The sequence below is a fragment of the Biomphalaria glabrata genome, chromosome 8 (genome assembly GCF_947242115.1).
Source record: "Biomphalaria glabrata chromosome 8, xgBioGlab47.1, whole genome shotgun sequence".
NCBI classification, from domain to species: Eukaryota; Metazoa; Mollusca; class Gastropoda; family Planorbidae; genus Biomphalaria; species Biomphalaria glabrata.
Window position 1 is genome coordinate 28,070,599 of NC_074718.1, and position 21,511 is coordinate 28,092,109.

Genomic DNA, 21,511 nt, shown 5'->3' on the forward strand with positions numbered 1-21,511 from the left:
TGACGTCATATCCGGATTCCTTCCCCCCCCCCCCATCCCACAACGCCAGTAATTTTTTTTATTTTCTCCTTTCTTCTCCACCTTGTCCCCCACTCCATAAACACACACACTTAAGAAATGCACATCGAGAGTTGGTCATCAATCATGTCGAAAAACAAAATGCAGTGGCTGTGTAAAGTCTTGCCTCAGTCCTTGAGTATTTTCTATGTGTTTGGAGATTCTGATTCGTCTCGTCAGGTTTGAGAGTCAACTAGTTGAAACTGACATTGCTATTCAGAGGATACTTCTTTCTTAAGCCGTTACTAAGCAGCGCCAGGTCTAATATCTGCCATCACAATGTCATTCTCTACACCGGCAAGTGGGGCAAGACGTGAACGATCAACTTCAGGTCACAGCAGGTTGAGAAGCAGGATAAGCATGTTTACTTACAGTATACTTACAACTGGTGAAGAAGTCACTTTCAAGACATTTGTAAAGATTGGAACGATCGTTTGTACCTTAAAGATATCCAGATGTTTTAAATAATATCGTTCTGCGCTTAAATATCCAATATCTCTTAAGATGACACAATTGGAAACGTGGCCGACTACTAGATTCTCGTGCCAGCTCGTCATTCAACACATACTTGACACTTGTTTGGGTTAGTTCTCAATTGGTAGGACATTTAATGTTTTAAAATGCCACGGTGTGAGGACATCATTTGGTATATTGTAGATTTGGATGCAATAGCTGAACAAAACTTCTTCATAATCTGTGTACATCCATTGGAAGAATCTCAGGAGTACAAAAAATCACTGCTGGAAAAAAAACGTGTATACATCCTTAAGTCTTAAAGCTTCCATTATTTCATGTCCACTCTCTCCCCTTTATTTTTATGTCCACTCTGTCCCCTTTATTTTATGTCCACTCTGTCCCCTTTATTTCATGTCCACTCTGTCCCCTTTATTTTATGTCCACTCTGTCCACTTTATTTCATGTCCACTCTGTCCCCTTTATTTCATGTCCACTCTGTCCCCTTTATTTTATGTCCACTCTGTCCCCTTTATTTCATGTCCACTCTGTCCCCTTTATTTCATGTCCACTCTGTCCCCTTTATTTTATGTCCACTCTGTCCCCTTTATTTCATGTCCACTCTCTCCCCTTTATTTCATGTCCACTCTGTCCCCTTTATTTCATGTCCACTCTGTCCCCTTTATTTTATGTCCACTCTGTCCCCTTTATTTCATGTCCACTCTGTCCCCTTTATTTCATGTCCACTCTGTCCCCTTTATTTTATGTCCACTCTGTCCCCTTTATTTCATGTCCACTCTCTCCCCTTTATTTCATGTCCACTCTGTCCCCTTTATTTCATGTCCACTCTGTCCCCTTTATTTTATGTCCACTCTGTCCCCTTTATTTCATGTCCACTCTGTCCCCTTTATTTTATGTCCACTGTCCCCTTTATTTTATGTCCACTCTGTCCCCTTTATTTCATGTCCACTCTGTCCCCTTTATTTCATGTCCACTCTGTCCCCTTTATTTTATGTCCACTCTGTCCCCTTTATTTCATGTCAACTCTCTCCCCTTTATTTCATGTCCACTCTTCCCTTTATTTTATGTCCTTTCTCTCCCCTTTATTTCATGTCCTCTCTCTCCCCTTTATTTCATGTCCTCTCTCTCCCTTTTATTTCAGGTCCACTCTCTCCCCTTTATTTTATGTCCTCTCTCTCCCTTTTATTTCATGTCCTCTCTCTCCCCTTTATTTTATGTCCACTCTCTCCCCTTTATTTTATGTCCACTCTCTCCCTTTTATTTTATGTCCACTCTCTCCCCTTTATTTTATGTCCACTCCTTTTTCCTTTTAATTCACTCAGTTAGCCGTGCACATCCATGGAAGATTCATGTTTACCTTCAAGTTTGTCCATTGTAAAGCTCCTATCAAATATCTCCAGTCAAACGTTTACATTGCCTTTACGTTACGATGTCAAACGTTGATCTTTCGTTTCTGTAATGCTAACTTTAACCAAACGTTTTTTTCTGAAAGCAATTTAAATCATTGAATTAAGTATGACATTGAAAAGAAAAGAGTTTTATTTTGTTCTAGACTTTATGAGTCGTTATTTTCATCTCGGACCGTTCACTCTCCAGATCAGCATGACCTAATGGGTAATTCTAAAAAAAACAAAAAACGGTGATATTAAACATGGGCAGTGGCGTCACTAGGTGGGTGCGGTTCGCACCGGGTGACATCCGTTAGGGGGGTGACACCCAAGTAAAAAAATGCATTTTGGGAATAACTGACAATTAAAAAAATAAACGACAGTGGCTAAATATTGGAACATGCTTTTCACAATTAATAAATAGATCTATGGACTTTTCTTTTCCTTTCGACTAAATATATTTTTTTTTACGAAATTAACCAATTGTTTAAAATGTTATATCATACTTATTATCACAAACAAAACATGAAACCTTACTTTCAGATGTATACCATCTGCATGTATGGATATGAACAATGCTTTGATTTTAAAAAATATTTAAATCGAATCTATTGAATTTGTGACTAGCACCGTAATATCAGGATGCCAACCAACAGTCACTGTTTAACAAATGACGACATTCTTCAGGCATAAAATATGATTGAAATCTCACATGTAAAGAATGTAAGTTTTGTAAAATTGAAAAGTAAAAAAAGTGGCCATTGAGATTTCTCAAGATATGTAAGTAATTTCATTTTTTGCAAAAGAAGCTGTAGCCAAGATGAAGGAAATGTTACAATGTGCTATTCAAATGATATACTTGAATATTTTAGGGATTTTTCTTCTTGGCGTTTAGCAATTTCACATGATTTACGAAGGAAATTATCCAGAGCAAAAGTGAAAATACGCCAGTTGTCAAAAGAATGGTTCTGATGCTACCTAATCTGGATTATTTAGTCTCTTAATAGCAAAAAAACTAAATTCTTTTGTTGTCGACTACTTTCAAATAAATGGATAGAAATGAAATAGAAATTTGAATTTTAATCAGCTTGAGTGGTTGAAATAAATATAATATGTCCTATATGTGCAGAGTTTCGAATGACTACACAAACCCAGTGAAGTATAGATCAATTATATTAAACAATTAAAAAATTTAATACACACTTATTTTATAGTTGTTCAACAATCAAATAACGTAGATAATTATAAAGTACAAGTATTACGGCTCAACAAAAAACGAAAGAAAAAAAATTAAAGGGGGGGGGGGTGTGACCGCACCGGGTGACACCTACCCTAGTGACGCCACTGAACATGGGGACTAGTTTGCATCTTACGCCTGGTGTTTCTGACTTATTTATAGACTCACACCTTATATGTGTGGTTATTTAAATAAAGAAATAAAGGCACTATTGCAAACAAACGAGTAAAACGTACATCCTCCTTACATATCAACTGTACAAAAATAATTGGATAAACTAAACAGGCTACAATATTAAACTATAGTCACTTGAGTTATATCTCTTTACACTGTACAGTAGAAAATGAAAAAGAGGAAACCAGAAAAACAAGTTCAGATTTAATTTAATGATTTGTTTTATCTAGTTTGTGGACATAACTCTTGCCAAAATCTGGCCAGTTGTGTTTATTTGGGTTTATGTTATTACATAATATTTATAGCTTTTTGTTTCGCAGGGGAAGTAACACCTACTATTGCTTTTCGCGTTTTGTTTATTTTCCGTAGTCACACGTGTCTAGTTTTAAATTGTGTTTACATTCAATTGTACTGACTTTGACCTATATATGTGTAGCCTGCAAAAGAGCACTCAATCGTATTTACACCACATCCTGTAACTCAATGTATAAGAGATTTGGACCTTTTCGGGCTTTCTTTGGACTGGCCTCAATATGCCAATCATTAGTGCACCTCGTAATAAAAATTCTTGCAAACTTATTGATACTTTCAGTATAGCAGCCCCTGGTTTTTCAGATTTTTTGCTGAGTGTATACTTATATTTATAACCAAACGAACACAAAGCTAGACTTCGATCAATTACAGAGGACTATTTTTTTCCTAATATCTCTTCCAAAGAATTGCTATAGCTTTCATTTATAAATGTGTTAATGCTGTACTTTCTCTTGATGCTAAACCGAGTCTCTTCATTAACTATTTTCACATCACAAAACAGCTATTCTTGTGTTTGCATAAGATGTACCAAATATCAAAACGCCTAACTCACTAAATAACTGTCTCTTGGTAGATAAGGTGTCCAGGTTTTCATGAGGTCAACCATGATTGAAACAATCTTGAGTCTGAGACATTTAAAACAAAAACTAACTTGCAACTCAAACACCTTCAAAGAGTTTAGTATTAATCACTTATAGATCTCAAATCCAACAAGACAGAGACAAAAAGTTATAAATACAAAAGTGCTATCATACCAAGTGCATGAACAATTGCCGAATCTCTTTCAGGTGGTGGAGGCCGCAGAACTGTCCAAGTCATCATCAAAGTGCCAAGACGCAATCTCTGGATTTTGAGACTGTCTCTGGGATGTACGTGGTCATCCTAAGCGGTGCGGTCATTTCCGTTCTCCTGTGTGTCTTGCAATATATCTACGGACAACTAAGACGGAAAAGGGTAAGTGCTTATCTCAAGAACTTAAAAAGTAAGTGCTTATCTCAAGAACTTAACAGAAGCCCAGCATTTCCCAACATGGGGCCGTATACATCTTCAAGATATATGTGTCAGGGACGGCTTCCCATCCAAAAAAAAATGTCATATGCAGTAGAGCCTTTCCTCGATGGCTTTACTATACAGTCACCTAAAGCCTCACCCTCCTATTTGAAGCCTTCTTCTTAAAGTCTGCCCTCTAAATATAAAACAAAAGAGATCAAATGGGCAGGTGATCTAATGGGTCACTTATCAATTAAGATCCTTTCATTTTCAAATGAGGGTAGGGTACTCCACAAAAAGTACTGCCCCTGACCTCCACTGACTTAAATCTGGCACTGTATATTTGATAGAGAAATAGTGAATTTAAATTTTAATGAGGCAATTCCTAGATTAAATGACATAAAAATATACAGCTCTCAATTCAGACATCCTTGAAAATTAGAGATTTTTTTAATACGTCATGAAACTGCACCATTTCTTTTTTTGACCTGTTGTGTTTGAAGTCTTTATTCAACGATTACATAAATGAAAAGTAAGTTCAATCCATTTGTTTTGGCCTATTGTAATGTGGTCTGATTTTGTTACTTGGCTTTCAGAAGCTACGTCAAACCAAATCAAAACAGACGGACAATTTTAGGACCCAGGAACTGGGTGAAGAGTTCAGAAGGACGGCCTACACGTCTGCAGACACTGAGCAGCGTGAAAAGAGGGACAACAATCACGACGAGATCACATACGCCAACCATTCCCCCCTGCATTACACGCCTTCGTCAGACTGGAACTGACATTTGTCGTGATCTCGCCCCTCTACTTGAGCCTCCTTGTCACGCCGCCTCCGAGATAATAGCAAAGTTTTTATTTTTATTTTCAGTCTTTCTATTTGGTCTTCAATCTTTCTAGCTATGAAAAGCTCTTCTGTTATTGGCGAATACGTTTACAGACAGCCTATTATGCTAAATATAATGTCTCACCAAGAAAGAATGCGTGCATGGTGACACTATTTTCTCTTTAATGTCAAATGTTTTAATGTGACTATGTGGTTAATTTTGGAGACTTATAATTGTTACTCCAGTGTTTGCTACCACAGTGTTTGTTACCACAGTGTTTGTTACCACAGTGTTTGTTACCTCAGTGTTTGTTACCACAATGTTTGTTACACCAGTGTTTGTTAACACAGTGTTTGTTACCACAGTGTTTGTTACCTCAGTGTTTGTTACCACAGTGTTTGTTACCACAGTGTTTGCTACCACAGTGTTTGTAACCTCAGTGTTTGTTACCACAGTGTTTCTTACACCTGTGTTTGCTGCCACAGTGTTTGCAGTATTGCAAGCCTTTTTTTAAACACTTCATAGTGTAATAGCTTACATCTAAAAACCATTTGTTTAGCTGTAGGTTGCCTCGACGCAAAACTAAAACAGTACGATTATCATATCTAATATTGAACTAAGTCTGTCTTTTATTGTCGTCTAACTCAGCTTATTTCATCTGTTGTCCCTGAACAACTTCAATTAGGACGAAGACAGCCAACACATTCAAGGTCATCAAGTATAATGCTTGTTGATTTCATGTTTCAATAAGCGTATAGTTGTAAATAATTAGTACCCAAGGCTGTAGGATTGAAATGTACATTACTAAGAGAAACTATGATGTATATAATGTAAGACTCATGTGTGTTCCTATTGCAACCCTTTCTTGTCATCTTATCACAAACTGTAATGAGAAGCAATATATACTGATATGACATCCAACCACTCACACTAAGTGTTGTATTGTGTTAGTGTATTTCTCAGTCTCAAACTAAAGTGTGAGTACCCCTTTCAACCCCCAATTCATAGATGCATGTGTCTGTGTGTATTTATCGCGCCCTCTTTATATATATGTGTGTGTGTGTTTGTCACAACTTTTCCATTTCTCTGTGTTCATTTTATCAAATCCATCCATAATTAAATGATGTAATCACTCCATATCTCTGTATTCATTTAGATCAATTTAATCTCAAAGTCATTTCCATATTATTATGATTGTAATAATTCTGTGGCATTTTACGTCTCGAGAGATAGTCCTATCCCTTTGCAACTTCTTGTGTGACTAAAGAGACCAATCTCCTGATACACAGCTGCGGTCGCAGGCTAGGCATATGTAATCACCAGGCGCCGTTGCATTTTCACCCTTCTTTCTGCTGCTGTTGTGAATGGCATCTGCAATCCAAGACTCTTCCTCTCCATGTGAATCTATCCAGTGTCACTTTTTCCCAGCTGCTAAAGTCGATTTTGTATGGCGTAAAAGTGGGCGACCAGCGGCTCTCCTGCCTTCTATTAGATCACCATGCAGAATGTCTTGTGGAAGTCGACCTACTGGCATTCTACAAACGTAATAATTATTCATTTATAATTATATAAATAAGGTACATTTTTTAAAAAATCTATATGAAAAAGTGTTTTTTTTTAATGTTTTTTCAACGCACTAACATTCATTCAGTGTTACCAAGTACTATGTTGACAGTTTTAATTTGTACCTAATCTATGTATCTAAGCAAATAGATATTACCCTTCTCCTAATTTTGCTGTATAGCCAAATAAATAAGAATACCTCTTTTCTCGTATTTGACACGGTATGACGATTCAGTCATTCTATTTATTTCTATAATTATATACATAGCAATAATGAAGTTTATGTTTTAGAGTAGTTTGTACATTCATTAGTGATTTTGTTGTAATGTAACACACTTAGTAAGAATAGAAGAGTATAATACTAAACTAATCCAGCTTTACTCTAGCAATATCTCAAATATCTCAAGCCTTACCTTTGAAAAAAAACCTAGCATGTCAACATTTCCTGTATTGTCTACACCGGAAACGCCAAAAGCTAAGCTATTTATAGTTCGCCATGTTTGAAAATATCCATTGTTGAATTCCTTTCATTAAACTGCAATCTTTTGTTTTTCAACAAGCCAGCTTTTTTTGGTGTTGAGCCAGAAGATCTTTTGCAATTAACATCAATATACAAAAAATGACGCATTAAAATCTTTGTATTTGTAATTATATATAGAGACATTACAACCTCAACTCAGAACGTATTATCTTTTTCTCTGTGAACATGTATTTGTTTATTTCTTTATTTGTTTGTCTTTTATGTTATTCCTTTTTTTTGTGTGGGAGATGAGTGGAAGGGGTTTTGGAGTTACAATGTGAAATGTCTTCAATAGAAAATCTTGAATTCAAATCTTGACTTGGTTCAAACCAAACTGTATATAGTTCCATCGATTCTACAAATCGTCAATAAACATTTGCCAACAAAACAAAAAAGAGTTCGTTTGCTTTTAGTATTTTTCTTTCACAGCTCTCGCTTTTTCGACTCCAATTTGTTTATTTTAATGTTTGATTTCTTGTGGATAACTTACATTTATCTTTTTAGTAAACTTGAAACAAAATTAGAATCACTAGACCAACTGTCTGTTTATGTTTTGTATGACTATGATTTATGTATGCAAGTTATGTTTATATTGACAGTGTTTGACTAATCTTCATGAAACTTGCAAAGAATATGTCATAGGGACGCCGTGAGATAAATCAGAAACTAGGCAATCACAAGCGAGGACTAAATCTTGTACATTCTTTAAAACATTACTTTTTGTATAGTGTATCGTTTATGTTATAGAATACTCGGTGCCCTGTGATTCAGTCTCTTTTGTCGACCTATGAGAGGAGGGGATATAGTGGAAAAGGTTTCCGTGAGGCCTTTTGGCGTACAGCAAACTCATTTCAAGTCAGGATTTGAGCTGGATCCCACATAATCGTTGCAAAGCGGCCTAGCCAGTCAGCCACTCTTTAACTCTTTCTCTCTGTAATTATTTTTCTCGCTCCGATAGTGTTATTCGTTTTGCTCATTTGTATTTTACTTTCCTATTATGGTTAAACTTCAGTAACTTTTGTGTTTGTTTTCTCAGAAAATGTTACATTTGGTATCGAATTATAGGAGAATGCATGCTCTTTTTATATAACACCAATTTAGTTTAAAGGGAGTCAATTCAACGCTGGCATCGTCAATTTCGAGAGAAAGAGTTAATTGTATTGGCTTTGTTTTACTTTAAAAAAAAATACCAGCTAGTGATTCATGAGAAAACAAAAACTTGACCACCAAAACCAATAAACCAGTTAGTTGCTGGAGAAGGCTGCTTGCATGTGCTGCGATTTTAACCAATGAGTGAATGGGAAGGTCAAGTTGAGCTCAGGGCAGTCTGACCTAGACTCCCGATGTGTATTCTAACTGTACCAATAACAAAGGAGAGAGACAGTCTGGTCGAGATGAAATCTCTGAACACCTGACCTTCTCTCATTACGTTGGCATGCCCAACAAAAACCCAATGATGCCACGATAAGGAATACAAAACGATTGTTTGCTTTATCATATGGTCAATAACTCTAGAAGTGTTTTTATATAAGCTCTAATAGTCCATTACTAATAAATCTTTTATACGTGATGCCTCCCCCTCGTTTAGCAAGCTTTAGCCAGACCCCCCCCCTCCCTTCTTTAGCCAGAGAGTAGCATGGCCACGCTGCTCAGGTTTTCCAACATTTTGAGCTGAAACACTAAAATATCCTGGATGCTAAGCATGCACTTTGTAACCATTTAAATAAAGCTTATTAAATTTTAAAAAATGGCGACACTGACAAATTCTTCATGTGGAAAAACATTCGAACCACTTGCAGCGCTTATTCGTTTATATTTATTAAGGATGAAGTTAATCTTCGTATGATTAGCTTGTTGTTAAGCAAGTCGTCTTTAAGTAAACCTTTTTTGGGCACATAAAAAGCATGAAAGCAACAATAGTAAGACACTCATGAAAACTTTTGTCCCGTCTGACGTGTAAAGGATGGGTGGAATTAAGTTGGAGGAGACGCACCGATACGTCTCATTCAGAAGTATCAGACAATCCTTTTGCAGACGCTCTCACATAGCGGTTTACAGATTCTGCTTAGAAAAGGAAACGGTGGTTCTTTACGTATGTCTCAGAATTCGTTTCATTATGGTGTGCTATGTCACTCCCACGTGATTAGCATTTAAATAGAGTTCTATCACATAATGAAATAAAGTTTAATTTTGTTTTATTCTTCAATAAAAAAAAGTAACTGTCATGATCAATAATTTGACATATATTATCAAATTGAAATATTTAAAAAAAAAAGCTTTTATTTGCTTGACCGTGGATCTAGGCCACAGGTTTCTATGAGTCGCCCAGTGACACACGAGCTATTTAACATTTGACTGAGCATTCCTGGCAGGTCATTGTGACCTGTCTAATTACCAGTTGCCTCTCATTATAGTATATTTGATTTTTTTATGAGATCCTAAAACTAATGGGCGTTTTGTTTTAAATAACAAGGTGATCAATTTTCAATAGAAGATTTGTGATAGTGTGATAGGGTGATGTGTCATGTGATGTTTTATTGAGTGATGTGTGATCGGGTGACGTTTGTATTTTTCTTTTATGTTTCTCGTTTTCCATTTTGTTGAATGTTTACAATCGTGTTTAAATTAGAGTGCATAGGTGCTCCATTAAGCGAATATAAAGTAGGCTTACTAAGTGGTTTAGCGGGTTGGAGTAAAATAGAAAATGTTTACCAAACACTAACCCTAATTTAAAATGTACCATTTATGGTCCTAATTTCGATTTTATTGGTCTGGTCACAGCTATTAGAACACCTCTGATATCCACTGGTCAGATATGAGAACACCTCTGAGATCCCTCTGGTCAGAGCTATGAGAATACCTCTGAGATAAACTGGTCAGAACTATTAAAACACCTCTGAGATCTACTGGTCAGAGCTATGAGAACACCTCTGAGATCCACTGGTCAGAGCTTTGAGAACACCTCTGAGATCCACTCAACTCTAAAGGATATCTGAGATACGTTGGGGAGGTATAAGCGTTTGGTCGTTGTGCTGCCTACATGACTCCCTCGTTAAATGTTAGCCATAGCAACAGATTAGCTTCACATCACCTGCCCCCGTAGATTTGCAAGGTCAGAGAGGAATACATGATTATCCCATAGATCGCTAGGTCTGAAAGGGGTACATGTAATCCCAATTATATGTAAGGGTCAGAAAGTGTAACATTTAGTCTGGTCACATTAGATGAATGCTAGATGTTTAAATCACTGGGTTTTCTAACCCTCTTTTAAAAAGGTCGAACCCTTGTCAAGACTGGAACACAGATCTTCGCGGAAAAGAGCTACTTGGTATCTTTCATGGCTTGAAGAAAGTAAATGCGACTTGTTATTGGGATTGCCACATGACACCATCGTTAACCGTGGGCCTTAGAGATATAAAAAACAAACATTATATGCCCTCCCCCCCCCCCCCAAGGAGAGCAAGGACTGAAAAGTACCTTTACTTTCACACCAAATTCAATAGTTTAGCATCTGTTGAAATTTTTGTCAAAAAAAAAAAAAAAAAAAAAAAAAAAAAAAAAAAAAAAAAGGAAGTGAAATCAGTAAATGACCTTTAACATTATATGATAAATTGAATTAGGTTTTACTAATTCATCAAGTGATATTGTCAACACTCGTCTCTAAAGGGCAACACCCACGTTCATGAAATAACATCGTTCTGTTTTGTTTTTTTAATTGTTTATGACGTTTAAGTTAGCTCACTGGAGGTCATGTCTGATGTTTAGGACGTAATCCTCGAGATGGAGCCCGAAAGTCGGTCATTGTCCTTTGTACGTATCGCAATTTAGGTTCAAACGTGTTTTGTATGATCTAACTAGACTTGTAGCCTTCCTAAAGTTATTCCGCACCAAAGTGTTGGAACTATCGAGGCGAGTACGACCGAGACCAATCGTTAGAGTAGGCCTGAAGACAGACCTGTGACGTGGCAACCTTGTATTCAGTGGAGACCAATAGCTCGCTGTCATGTCAATCTACGTTTTAAGTCCTAGAGTGAAAGTCTAATGCTTCCTCTATATTGACATTTCATTGCACTACAACACTTCCTTTAGTTTGGACACCGGATACACCAAAAAGCGAGCTATTTATAGTTTTTACGCCATGTATACAAATTCTTTATAGAACTGTTCTGCATTAGATCCCAAATTTGGGATAACTCTCTTAACAAGTATTTCTTCAGGTCTTAAAGATACATAAAATTTTATTTTCAAATAAATTTCCAAATAAATTTAAGATTTTTTTAGGCAAATTACAAAAATGCCTTTATTGGGACTAACAAAAACCAAAATTTGTAAAATATTTCTACGTTACCACTAAAACATTGATAAAGAGATTTCTTAGACTGTTGTATCGCATGAAATTTCGTACTAAGGTTCCTTTTACCTCTAAGGCGCTTACTGAAAACCTGATTTGACATATTCGAAACCTGACCACCGGAAAAAGGCAAAAAACTGCAAGCTTTCTTAGACTTACTTACTTACTCAGAATTATGTCCTTCCGCGCCGTTTGGGGCATTGGACGGCAAGCTGTCTTGGCACGATTGTGTTAAGAGGGTAAGTCCAATGGCTTGGTTTGTCCAAATAGGCTGCAGCCTTTGGAAAATGCTACCTGCCTTTCTTATTCGGCACGCTACATAATGGAAGGCATCCCCAATCGTTTGTTATGATGCTGCCAAGGTACGTGAACTTGTCCACCTCTTCAAGCTTTGACTCGCCTAGTTTGACGGGGACACCCTTTGCCTTATATCCCACTCGCAAAATTGTAGTCTTATCAAAGTTTATGCGGAGGCCAATCTTGGGTGCCTCTCTATCTAGGCTCTCCGTCATTTCTTGTATGCATTTATTTGTAGCCCCGAATATGTCTTACGTCATTTCCGCTTACTTTTCCTAAGCCTAATAGCATTAAAAATATAGGTTTTGGTTCTTTTTCTAATGATTAAAGGATGTAGATAAAATGTTTAAAACTCACAATAGATGCTATATATAGATTTCAAATCTCAAAAGTGTGTGGTGATCAATGGAAGGATTTATTTAGACGCCGACTAACTCCTAACAGCATTAAAAAGATATAATCTAGATCTTGTGTCATTTCGCGACATTCGAAAGGGGTCAAACAAAAAATTACAATTAAAATATCCAAATTGATATTTCTTTGTATTTAGAGAACAAAATACCAAAAAGAAGTGTAGAAATGGAAACGGGAATGTGGCGTTTAATTGAGGCTTCGGAAAAAACAAAACTAACATGTTATTAGTTTTTTCATTCATTATCTCTTGTTGTAAAGACTATACTATTTTCATCCTTTAACAAGTTAACAAAAAGATTTTTTTTCTCTATAGATTGAATGTTCTCGATAGTCTCGTGTTTATACCCTGCCCATGGGAGGTTTGAACAAGGAGGAAATTATCTTCAAATCTGAAAGAACATCCGAAAAATACAAAACAGATACAGACAAAGAATCAATGCATCAGCACGCGTTTTTAATGAAAATAACAGAGTAAACAATCAAAATGATGGATAATGATTAAAATTTTTTCGGGTAAAAATAGTCTGAATGTAAATTCTATATAATTAATATCTCTGTGCTCATTTTGTTTCTAAACAATTTAACTGTGGTTCTGCATTCATTAGCAACTCGATACAAAATCACCACACTAGGATACATCATTGGTAAAAGCCGCAATATGTAATATAATTCCAGAGTATTCCCCAAGGTCATTGGACTACCTTGCTGGACGTGCGAGTTGGGCCCTACGAACACAATGTGTTGGTGGTCACGGAACGTGGCTAGTGTTTGTCTCCCCCTTGAGAGAAACTGGACGCCGGTGGACACTCAACACACAAAGTGAGAGAGAAAGTTTTTGATGCTATCGTTGATTCCTTCTCCGATTTCCCATTTCCCAATTTCCTCTCTGCCCAACTCTGCCCAAGCTCAGGACATTCAATCTTCGGAAAACAACGACGAACAAAAAATAAAAAATAAAAACTTAAAAAAAAAAAAAAAAAAAGACAATTCCTCCTTTTTTAAATTTTATTAAGCGATTATTTTGCTCTTAATAACCTATAAATGTTAGATTTTGAAAATAAATAAAGCACTTTTACAAAGTCCAGTTTCCTCTTCTCCCCCTCCCCTTAATACCGAGGAAAAAAGTTCTTTCACATTTAGTTAGCCTTTAGAACTAGAGTTGGAAGATGGTAAGCGAAATGTTCCTGAACATTTATTTAGTAAACACCTTAATGAAGAATGCCTACATGCGGAAATACCCGAAGACGTCTAGTTCGTCCAAGATAAATATTTTCTAGATCTCTAGCCAAATTTAAATTTATTTCTTTTTATACTTTAAAAAATTATAACGGTCAAACTAGTGTTTTCTCCAATGTGGCAAACGAGTTAGAAACTCTTTTCAAAACGCTATATATCAGCCGTTCTCAACCTTTTAAGCTCGGCGACCCTTTTTAGAATCCCCCACTCTTCCGCGACCCCCCCCCCCCACCCGACACTCACATACAGCAATAGAAGAGTAGACAATAACAATCCATATTTTCGATGGTGTTAGGCGACCCCTGGCAAATGGTCAATCGACCCCCAAGGGGGTCGCGACCCACAAGTTGAGAACCCCTGATATATATCAATTGTATTTTTTTTTTTAGGAAAATAGAGCCTTTAACGAGACCGAGCCCAGGTTCAATTTGTTTGTATTTGGGCTGTTTAGGCGATAGGCGAAATACTTAGGGTAAGACTCCCATTAAATCATTGGGATTGTACAAGCCATTAATTGATTAATAAAACCTGCTTAATCTTTCACATAAAAAATATCTAAGGCCATAAAAACTGTCTCTATATATAACAAGCAAAATGTAGAATACTAAAAAAAAAAGAATTATCAAAGGGAATGAAATCCACTATTAAATCTGATATATCAATAATGCTGAAGCTATTTCTCCCTTTCGTTGTCTTACAAAAAATGAGTCATCAATAATTAATTTACTAGTTAATTTTTTAATTTATTCATGTTTCATTGAAAATAGGTGTGATAGAGATAACGTGTATAATTATCTAATGGGAGAAAACCGTACATATTTAGAAACAACTTTTAATACTAAAGGGTTGATTTCCCTTTTTTGTTACCAAAAATCAATTGACTAGCTTTCAATTGATTCATGTATTATTTTCGCCAATAAATAATAGTGCAATAATAGTAATAATAATAATGTGGTGGGTTTGGCACAGAACAAACTAAAGGACAAGGCGACTCGTAGGGCGATTCAAAACTGTTTATTATACATTAAAGACCTGCAGCCATACGAACACATGGTGTAGAACCAAGCACAAAAGGGAGTGGAGACGACTTAGGTCCAGTAACATACGGACATTACAGCGATACGAGATGCCGGTCGAATGGACAGTGCCCACGTTGGTCTGCCTTGTCATGCGCGGACACAAGGTGCCATCTAGGGTGAAGGGTCACGTGGATATCGGGGTGGCCGGTGTTTTTCTAAAAAGATATCCACTCCACTACAGAGCCCCTAGCTTGAAACGACCCGTCCCGGGGCGTTCAGCCTAGTAGGTTTCTGAAAACTGAAACAACTGTTTCTTGTCAGTGTCTTCTGAAACGACAAGCATCTTTCCAGTTTGTAACGTGCTGGTTCCATCGGTCATACAGAGTGGTCTGTCTTTCTCTAAACATAATGACTGGGAAGCTGTAGAAAGTGTGATAGGGAGCAGTGAGTGAAATCGTCTTTGTGGCTGGTTAAAATGCCTGTAGTTTCTTCTTTGTCTATCTGGCCTCCGGACTCTGTTATGCCTGTTCTTGTTTGGCTGCCCAGTGTTAAAGTTTCTATTTCTCGATGTTTGAATTGAGTGACTTGCATCTGTATTGTACATTGCATCAGCTTGTGGCTCATTGGTTCGTTGTTCTACTTGGTGGGTTGGCTGTGAAACAATGGGTTCACTATTGCACACAGATTGAACCTCAGCTGTGAGTTGTGGTGATTGCTGACAGTGACGCCTTACATGTCCAACTTCCCAGCACTGGGTGCAGACTGGTGATCCATCATCAGTGTATGGGAAGAATCCTCTCTTGGTCCTCGTCCACACAAGACCCGGTGGTGCTGTTGGTCGACTTCTGTTTTGATGGCTATGTTCCATGTGTCTTTGTGTTGGTCTGCGTTGACTATGCTGTTGACTAGAGAGTGGGTTCCTTGAACTTAGCCGACTGTTATACCCGGACCCCTTTATCTCTTCAAGTTGCTTCTCTAGTTTGGCGAACTGTGCTAAGAGAACTTCAGGCCAATGTTCTTGGGCTCGAACTGCATCTTTGTTCTGGTTCTCCAACTTGAACGCATAGTTTCGTAGCGTTTGAAAGCTTGTCTGGGGATGTTGCGCCATGAACTTAAACAGCTCTCTACGTAGGTCAGGATCACTGATTCCATAGGCATATTGGTCCCTCAATCTTTCCTCCTTGAAGCAATCTAAGCCTTCTCTTTGTTCTTGTCTGATGGCCGTTGTAAACTCCTTAAATAGTCGGTGAGAAAATTCAAGCAGCGACTCACTTCTTCTCTGCTGCGACATCAGAAATGCAATCTCTGCCTCTCGCACCGGTATGATTACTTCAAAAGCAGATGTAAGTGCATCAAGCAGAGCTTCTGGATCACTTCTGATATGAGGTGGCTGAAGATCTACCTCTACTCTTGCTGGACCACTTATATTCGCAATGATGGTTGCTGTCTTCTCTTGAGGCGAGAGGTAAGGCCGAAGTTCCCATAGATCTCTTATTTCTCTGACGAAATCTTCAATTGAAACTTCCTCATTTCTGCCATCCCCACTGAAATGTCTAATTTTTCTAGCAGGTTCTATGATGTAATGAGGGCGCTGACAGGCCAGTTTCAATGCCTCAAGTTCAGCTTGTAGTCGAGTCAACATCTCCTTAGTGACACGTTCCATTCCCTCCGGCTCTCCTCCACTGCACACGGGACCCACGTCTCTCCCCTTCAATGAACTAGGTTCCACCATACTTCCCTCCATCTGGCTGCAGGTCTTGAGAAACTCTAACAATAATAGTAACCTAATAACTAAATCTATCTCAACAGAAACAATGTTCAAGCTAAGTAAAATCACAATTAAGAAAATATAAGCAAATTATATTAAAATATACTAAACTAAATCTAACTACCCTGAAACAAAAAGAAGAAAACAAAAAATAGAAAATATTTGAAAGTACAGAAACGAGAAAAAACTAACTGTTACTTGTTGACATCTACGTCTGGTTGTCACTTTCTTAGTTTCGGTTGTCAGGAAGCAGATTCTGAGACGACTTCTGGTCCCACAGTGTAGTCTCTCTTCCTGACCCCACTCGTGCTACCAAGTTTCTGTGGTGGGTTTGGCACAGAACAAACTAAAGGACAAGGCGACTCGTAGGGCGATTCAAAACTGTTTATTATACATTAAAGACCTGCAGCCATACGAACACATGGTGTAGAACCAAGCACAAAAGGGAGTGGAGACGACTTAGGTCCAGTAACATACGGACATTACAGCGATACGAGATGCCGGTCGAATGGACAGTGCCCACGTTGGTCTGCCTTGTCATGCGCGGACACAAGGTGCCATCTAGGGTGAAGGGTCACGTGGATATCGGGGTGGCCGGTGTTTTTCTAAAAAGATATCCACTCCACTACAATAATAATAGTGCAAAGTTTCCATTTTATCCGAGAATGGGTGTGGGAGAAGTAACGTGTTCAAACTTGTTTACCAGACAGACAGATGAGTTGATATAAGCTTTGTAAAGAAAAAAAAAAGGTAGTCAACCTGTGCTAGTTGTTCCCCTTTATTTATTACAGAATTGCATCGGAAGTTGTTAATTATTCATTACAAAATAGGTGGATCTTCTTTTCCCCAAAGGATAAGTTGTACCTCTTTTTTATATTTTTCGATATCTAGCCACTATCAACACTTCTTGATCGGCCCAAAGTGTCTTTTGACTTTGTCCCTATTCAGAAGAAGGTCGACTTGGAAGGTCGTTCACCGACCAATCCCACCAAGATTAATGCGACCAAAGCTCTTTCAGGTTTCATGCGGGGAGAGAACAATTGATGAGATCACGAAGAATAAAAATAGAGTGGAGGGTGGGGTGGGGTGGGAGCTTTTCGGATCAGTTATCTGCCCAAGATCAAAGTTTATGCGCTTTTGGAGATAGTGGCCCTAGCTTGGGAAGCAACGTGCGAACGAGCGTCCGAAAAGTTACTGGACTCAATTTGGTTGTTGACAGAAGTCATGAGTGTCACGTGACGAGGAGGTATGACTCAAATGACCGCATGTTTCATTCATGCCCTGCTGGTTGGAAACAATATTGCCTTTGGAATTCTTTACATATAGAACAGTGATTCCCAAAGGGGTCTATATAGACCCCCAAGGTCTACGACGACTGCAAGGGGTCTACGAGAATGAAAACAAAATGAATTGGTGGTCTATGTCGAGCCTGAATTTTAGTTTCTATTTATGGAATAAACTCATACACACAAGATTTGTGCATAGTTAATGCTTTGAATTGTAACCTTGGTAGTCCAAAATATGTTTTTATTTATAAATGTTAACACCGTATTTATATATCTTAATTATGTCTATGAGAAAGTAATATTATACAAAAAGGAAAGAAGACACAGCAATGTTGTTTCATTGAAATTTGACTTCATTCCAATGTCTTCATTGCCTTGTATGTGTCTTTAACTCAACAAAGTGATGACGCTATAAAACCATTCAAGCTGGAGGATCATTTGAGACGATAATAAAAATGGCAATTTCTTCAATTCCGAAGATTCAAATGATTTCAGTGTTTCACATGACTACGCAAACCCAGTTGTGACCGACATATTTTTCCGCCTCTCTTGCAGACAGCTCTTCTTGCTACAGAAAAGATAATACTTGATACTAATTAAAATATCAACATAAAGTTTCTAATTGTTATTCCATCTTCATATCTAGTGAAAAAAATGTTTCAGTAAGGTTGCTAATCTTCTAATGATAATTTAAAAAAAAAACTACTGGACATCACTAACCGAGAAGTTTTAATATTGAACTAAATTGAAGCCCAATTTTGACATTTTCTCATAGCAGCTCACTAATATGTGTAAATATGTGTACATTTTTTGTTTGGTAATATATAATCTTTTTTAGCTTCATTATCTTATCTTATCTTATATAATACAGACGTTACTTCAAAAAAGAAGATGATTACGTCCTACGCGTCATACATTTAGTCATGCATATTAACCAATGACTTAAATTCTGCCAAGTCACTGGTTTTCCTAGCTAGCTCAGGCAAACCATTCCAAGCTCTAATAGCACTAGGAAAGAAGGAGTATTTGTACAAATTTGTCCTAGCATATGGGACGAGGAATGTGCCTTGATCTTTGTGTCTTTCAGAGTATTTTATTAAATTTTGTTTTTGTATTTGAAGATTATGGTTCAGTGCTTAATGTATAATTGCTACTTTACCTTTGAGTCTTCTGTCCCGAAGGCTTTCCACATCTAGTGATTTTACCAAAGGTGTTACTCCAGTCAAATGTGAATATTCGTTTGTTATGAATCTCTTAAAATTTTAATTTATTTGTTAAAATAAATATATATGACAGAAATCAGCGTGGAAAATAAACACATTTCATGTTGAATTTAAAAAATTAAAAATCTAGGGTCTACCGAAAACTTGACAACACGGAAAGGGGTCTACGAGACAAAAAAGTTTGTGACTCACTGATATAGAATAACAAATTAATTTCTTTGAACGATCCTGTTGAGAGAGTCATTTCATATTCTGGTTTACAAGATAAGGAATCAACATGCATCACAGTTTATAAAAATTTAGAAATTTAGTAGTAAGTATACTTTCATTTGTGTGATTGTATTTTTGAAACATAAAAATTTGGCAATGAGAATGTGTTCTATGTATCCCAAAGTCTTCAGACATTGAAAGGCAATGAAACATAACGAAGCAGTGGAACACAGTCGAACCTACAAACAAATCTAAACAGTTAAACACATTGAAACTGAAGGAACTCATCGAAACAGTTAAACACATTGAAACTGAAGGAACTCATCGAAACAGTTAAACACATTGAAACTGAAGGAACTCATCGAAACAGTGAAGCACGAAACACAGCAAAAGAGTGGAACAAGGAACACGGCGAAACAATGAAACACAGTGAAACATAAAGAACACAGCCAAACAGTAAAACAAATTGAAACACGCTGAAACATATTTGAGATGTCAAATCAAGTGAAACACAGGAGTATTTGAGTTCTCAAGTTTGTCAAAGGCTCTGGAGAGAGATACACAAATAAAGAGAGAAAAATAATACCCTCACATATCAGAGTGTAAAAGACATCCTGATGATGTGGGCAGTAGCCTCTGTATGCAAATGAGGCGTCACTCATCAGAAGTTCTCGTGAGTGTTTGGTATGCGCGACAAAAAAAAAAGGTCAAGCAAGCATCTCGTAGGTCATTCGAAGCCGAGATAACAATATCCGTGCAAGGATAATTAGGGAACTCAAGAGCCGGGCACAGAAAACCCAAGACAACCTAGAAAACACAGACAACCTAGAAAACCCAGCTTTTCTTCTGTCTCTCGTGATACGTTGCTTACAGCGTGTTGGTGTAGACTACTTGTGACAGGATAGCTGACATTATTCAACTATCTATCTATCTATCTATCTATCTATCTATCTATCCATCTATCTATCTATCTATCTATCAATCTATCTATGTATCTGTCAGTCAGTATGTCTATCTATCTATCTATCTATCTATCTATCTATCTATCTATCTATCTATCTATCTATCTATCTATCTATCTATCTATCTATCTATCTATCTATCTATCTATCTATCTGTCTGTCTGTCTGTCTGTCTATCTATCTATCTATCTATCTATCTTCCTTCAAAGTACTGTGAAGGAAACATGTAAAAAGGGTCGACCAAAGAAAAGCTGGCTGGATAACACGACAACATAAAAGAATGGACCTGTCTCTCTCTCTCTCTCTTGATATCCTGCTAAGAGCAGCGCTGTACCGGGAAAAGTGGAGGGATTTTGGTTACACCTACTGTGATAGCGTCCCCAACTACGAAAGTCAAGGGACAGATGATGAAGACGATGGTTACCTTAACTGACTTTAACATTAGGGAACAGAAATAGATGAAACAGCTTTATGATCCGCTAAGTCTGGTAAACAGCTTTATGATCCGCTAAGTCTGGTAAACAGCTTTATGATCCGCTAAGTCTGGTAGGTAGGAGGATTCAGCCTCCGTCGCCTCAGCGTGGCGGCTCCTTCGAAACGTCTAGCAGTGGAACTAGGCTAAGAATGGGAAGCGAAAAAAGGCCCCAGCAGGATACCCTGGGTGAGCTTTTTCTCACTCGGGGTGGGAATTAAACAAAAGCCAGCAACCCAGTCAAAAAAAAAAAAAGTCGCCACACCGTTCTACAAAGGGGACCGTAATATGAGAGCAATAGATGTAGCGATCACTGCACGGATCGAGGCTTTTAAAGTACAAGAAAATAAGGTCAATCACCCATGGTTAGCGCTGCCTCCAGCTGCTTATATGGACCAGGCCGTTCCTAGGCGCGGTGCGGACCACAGATCGCCAATGGCCGTACTGCTTGGAACTCTCAGACAGGATTGGAGGCGAAGAGCTCCTGGTCCAAACATGTTTGTTGGATAAAAGCCTATCCAACAATCAATGGCGCCGATTCCCTACTGGACTTTATAAGTAGGGTAGGCCACGTAGGTGCGAGGATACTAAAAAGGTCTCATATTTATATTAGTGAATACTTTTTTTTTTATTAATTGTGAGCCTTTCTGTCTGCTGTAGTTTTAAACCAGACAGCAGAATCTAGTTTGTTAATAGGCTAGTCAGTGAAAGGCAATATTGTGTTTGCGCTG

The 21,511-nt window shown here is 37.6% G+C and overlaps 1 protein-coding gene across 4 annotated transcripts in view; it reads left to right on the plus strand.

The window, feature by feature from the left end:
- The window catches only part of LOC106056661 (glutamate receptor ionotropic, kainate 2-like), a 105,333-nt gene extending 97,396 nt beyond the window's left edge, over nt 1-7,937 (plus strand). For all 4 annotated transcript variants that reach the window (XM_056038639.1, XM_056038641.1, XM_056038640.1 and 1 more), the window contains 2 exons: nt 4,431-4,596; nt 5,229-7,937. In XM_056038639.1, the coding sequence (XP_055894614.1) occupies nt 4,431-4,596; nt 5,229-5,417 (355 nt within the window). In that variant the 3' untranslated portion in view covers nt 5,418-7,937. The remainder of the gene's footprint in view (nt 1-4,430; nt 4,597-5,228) is intronic.
- Nucleotides 7,938-21,511: the final 13,574 nt, after the last annotated feature.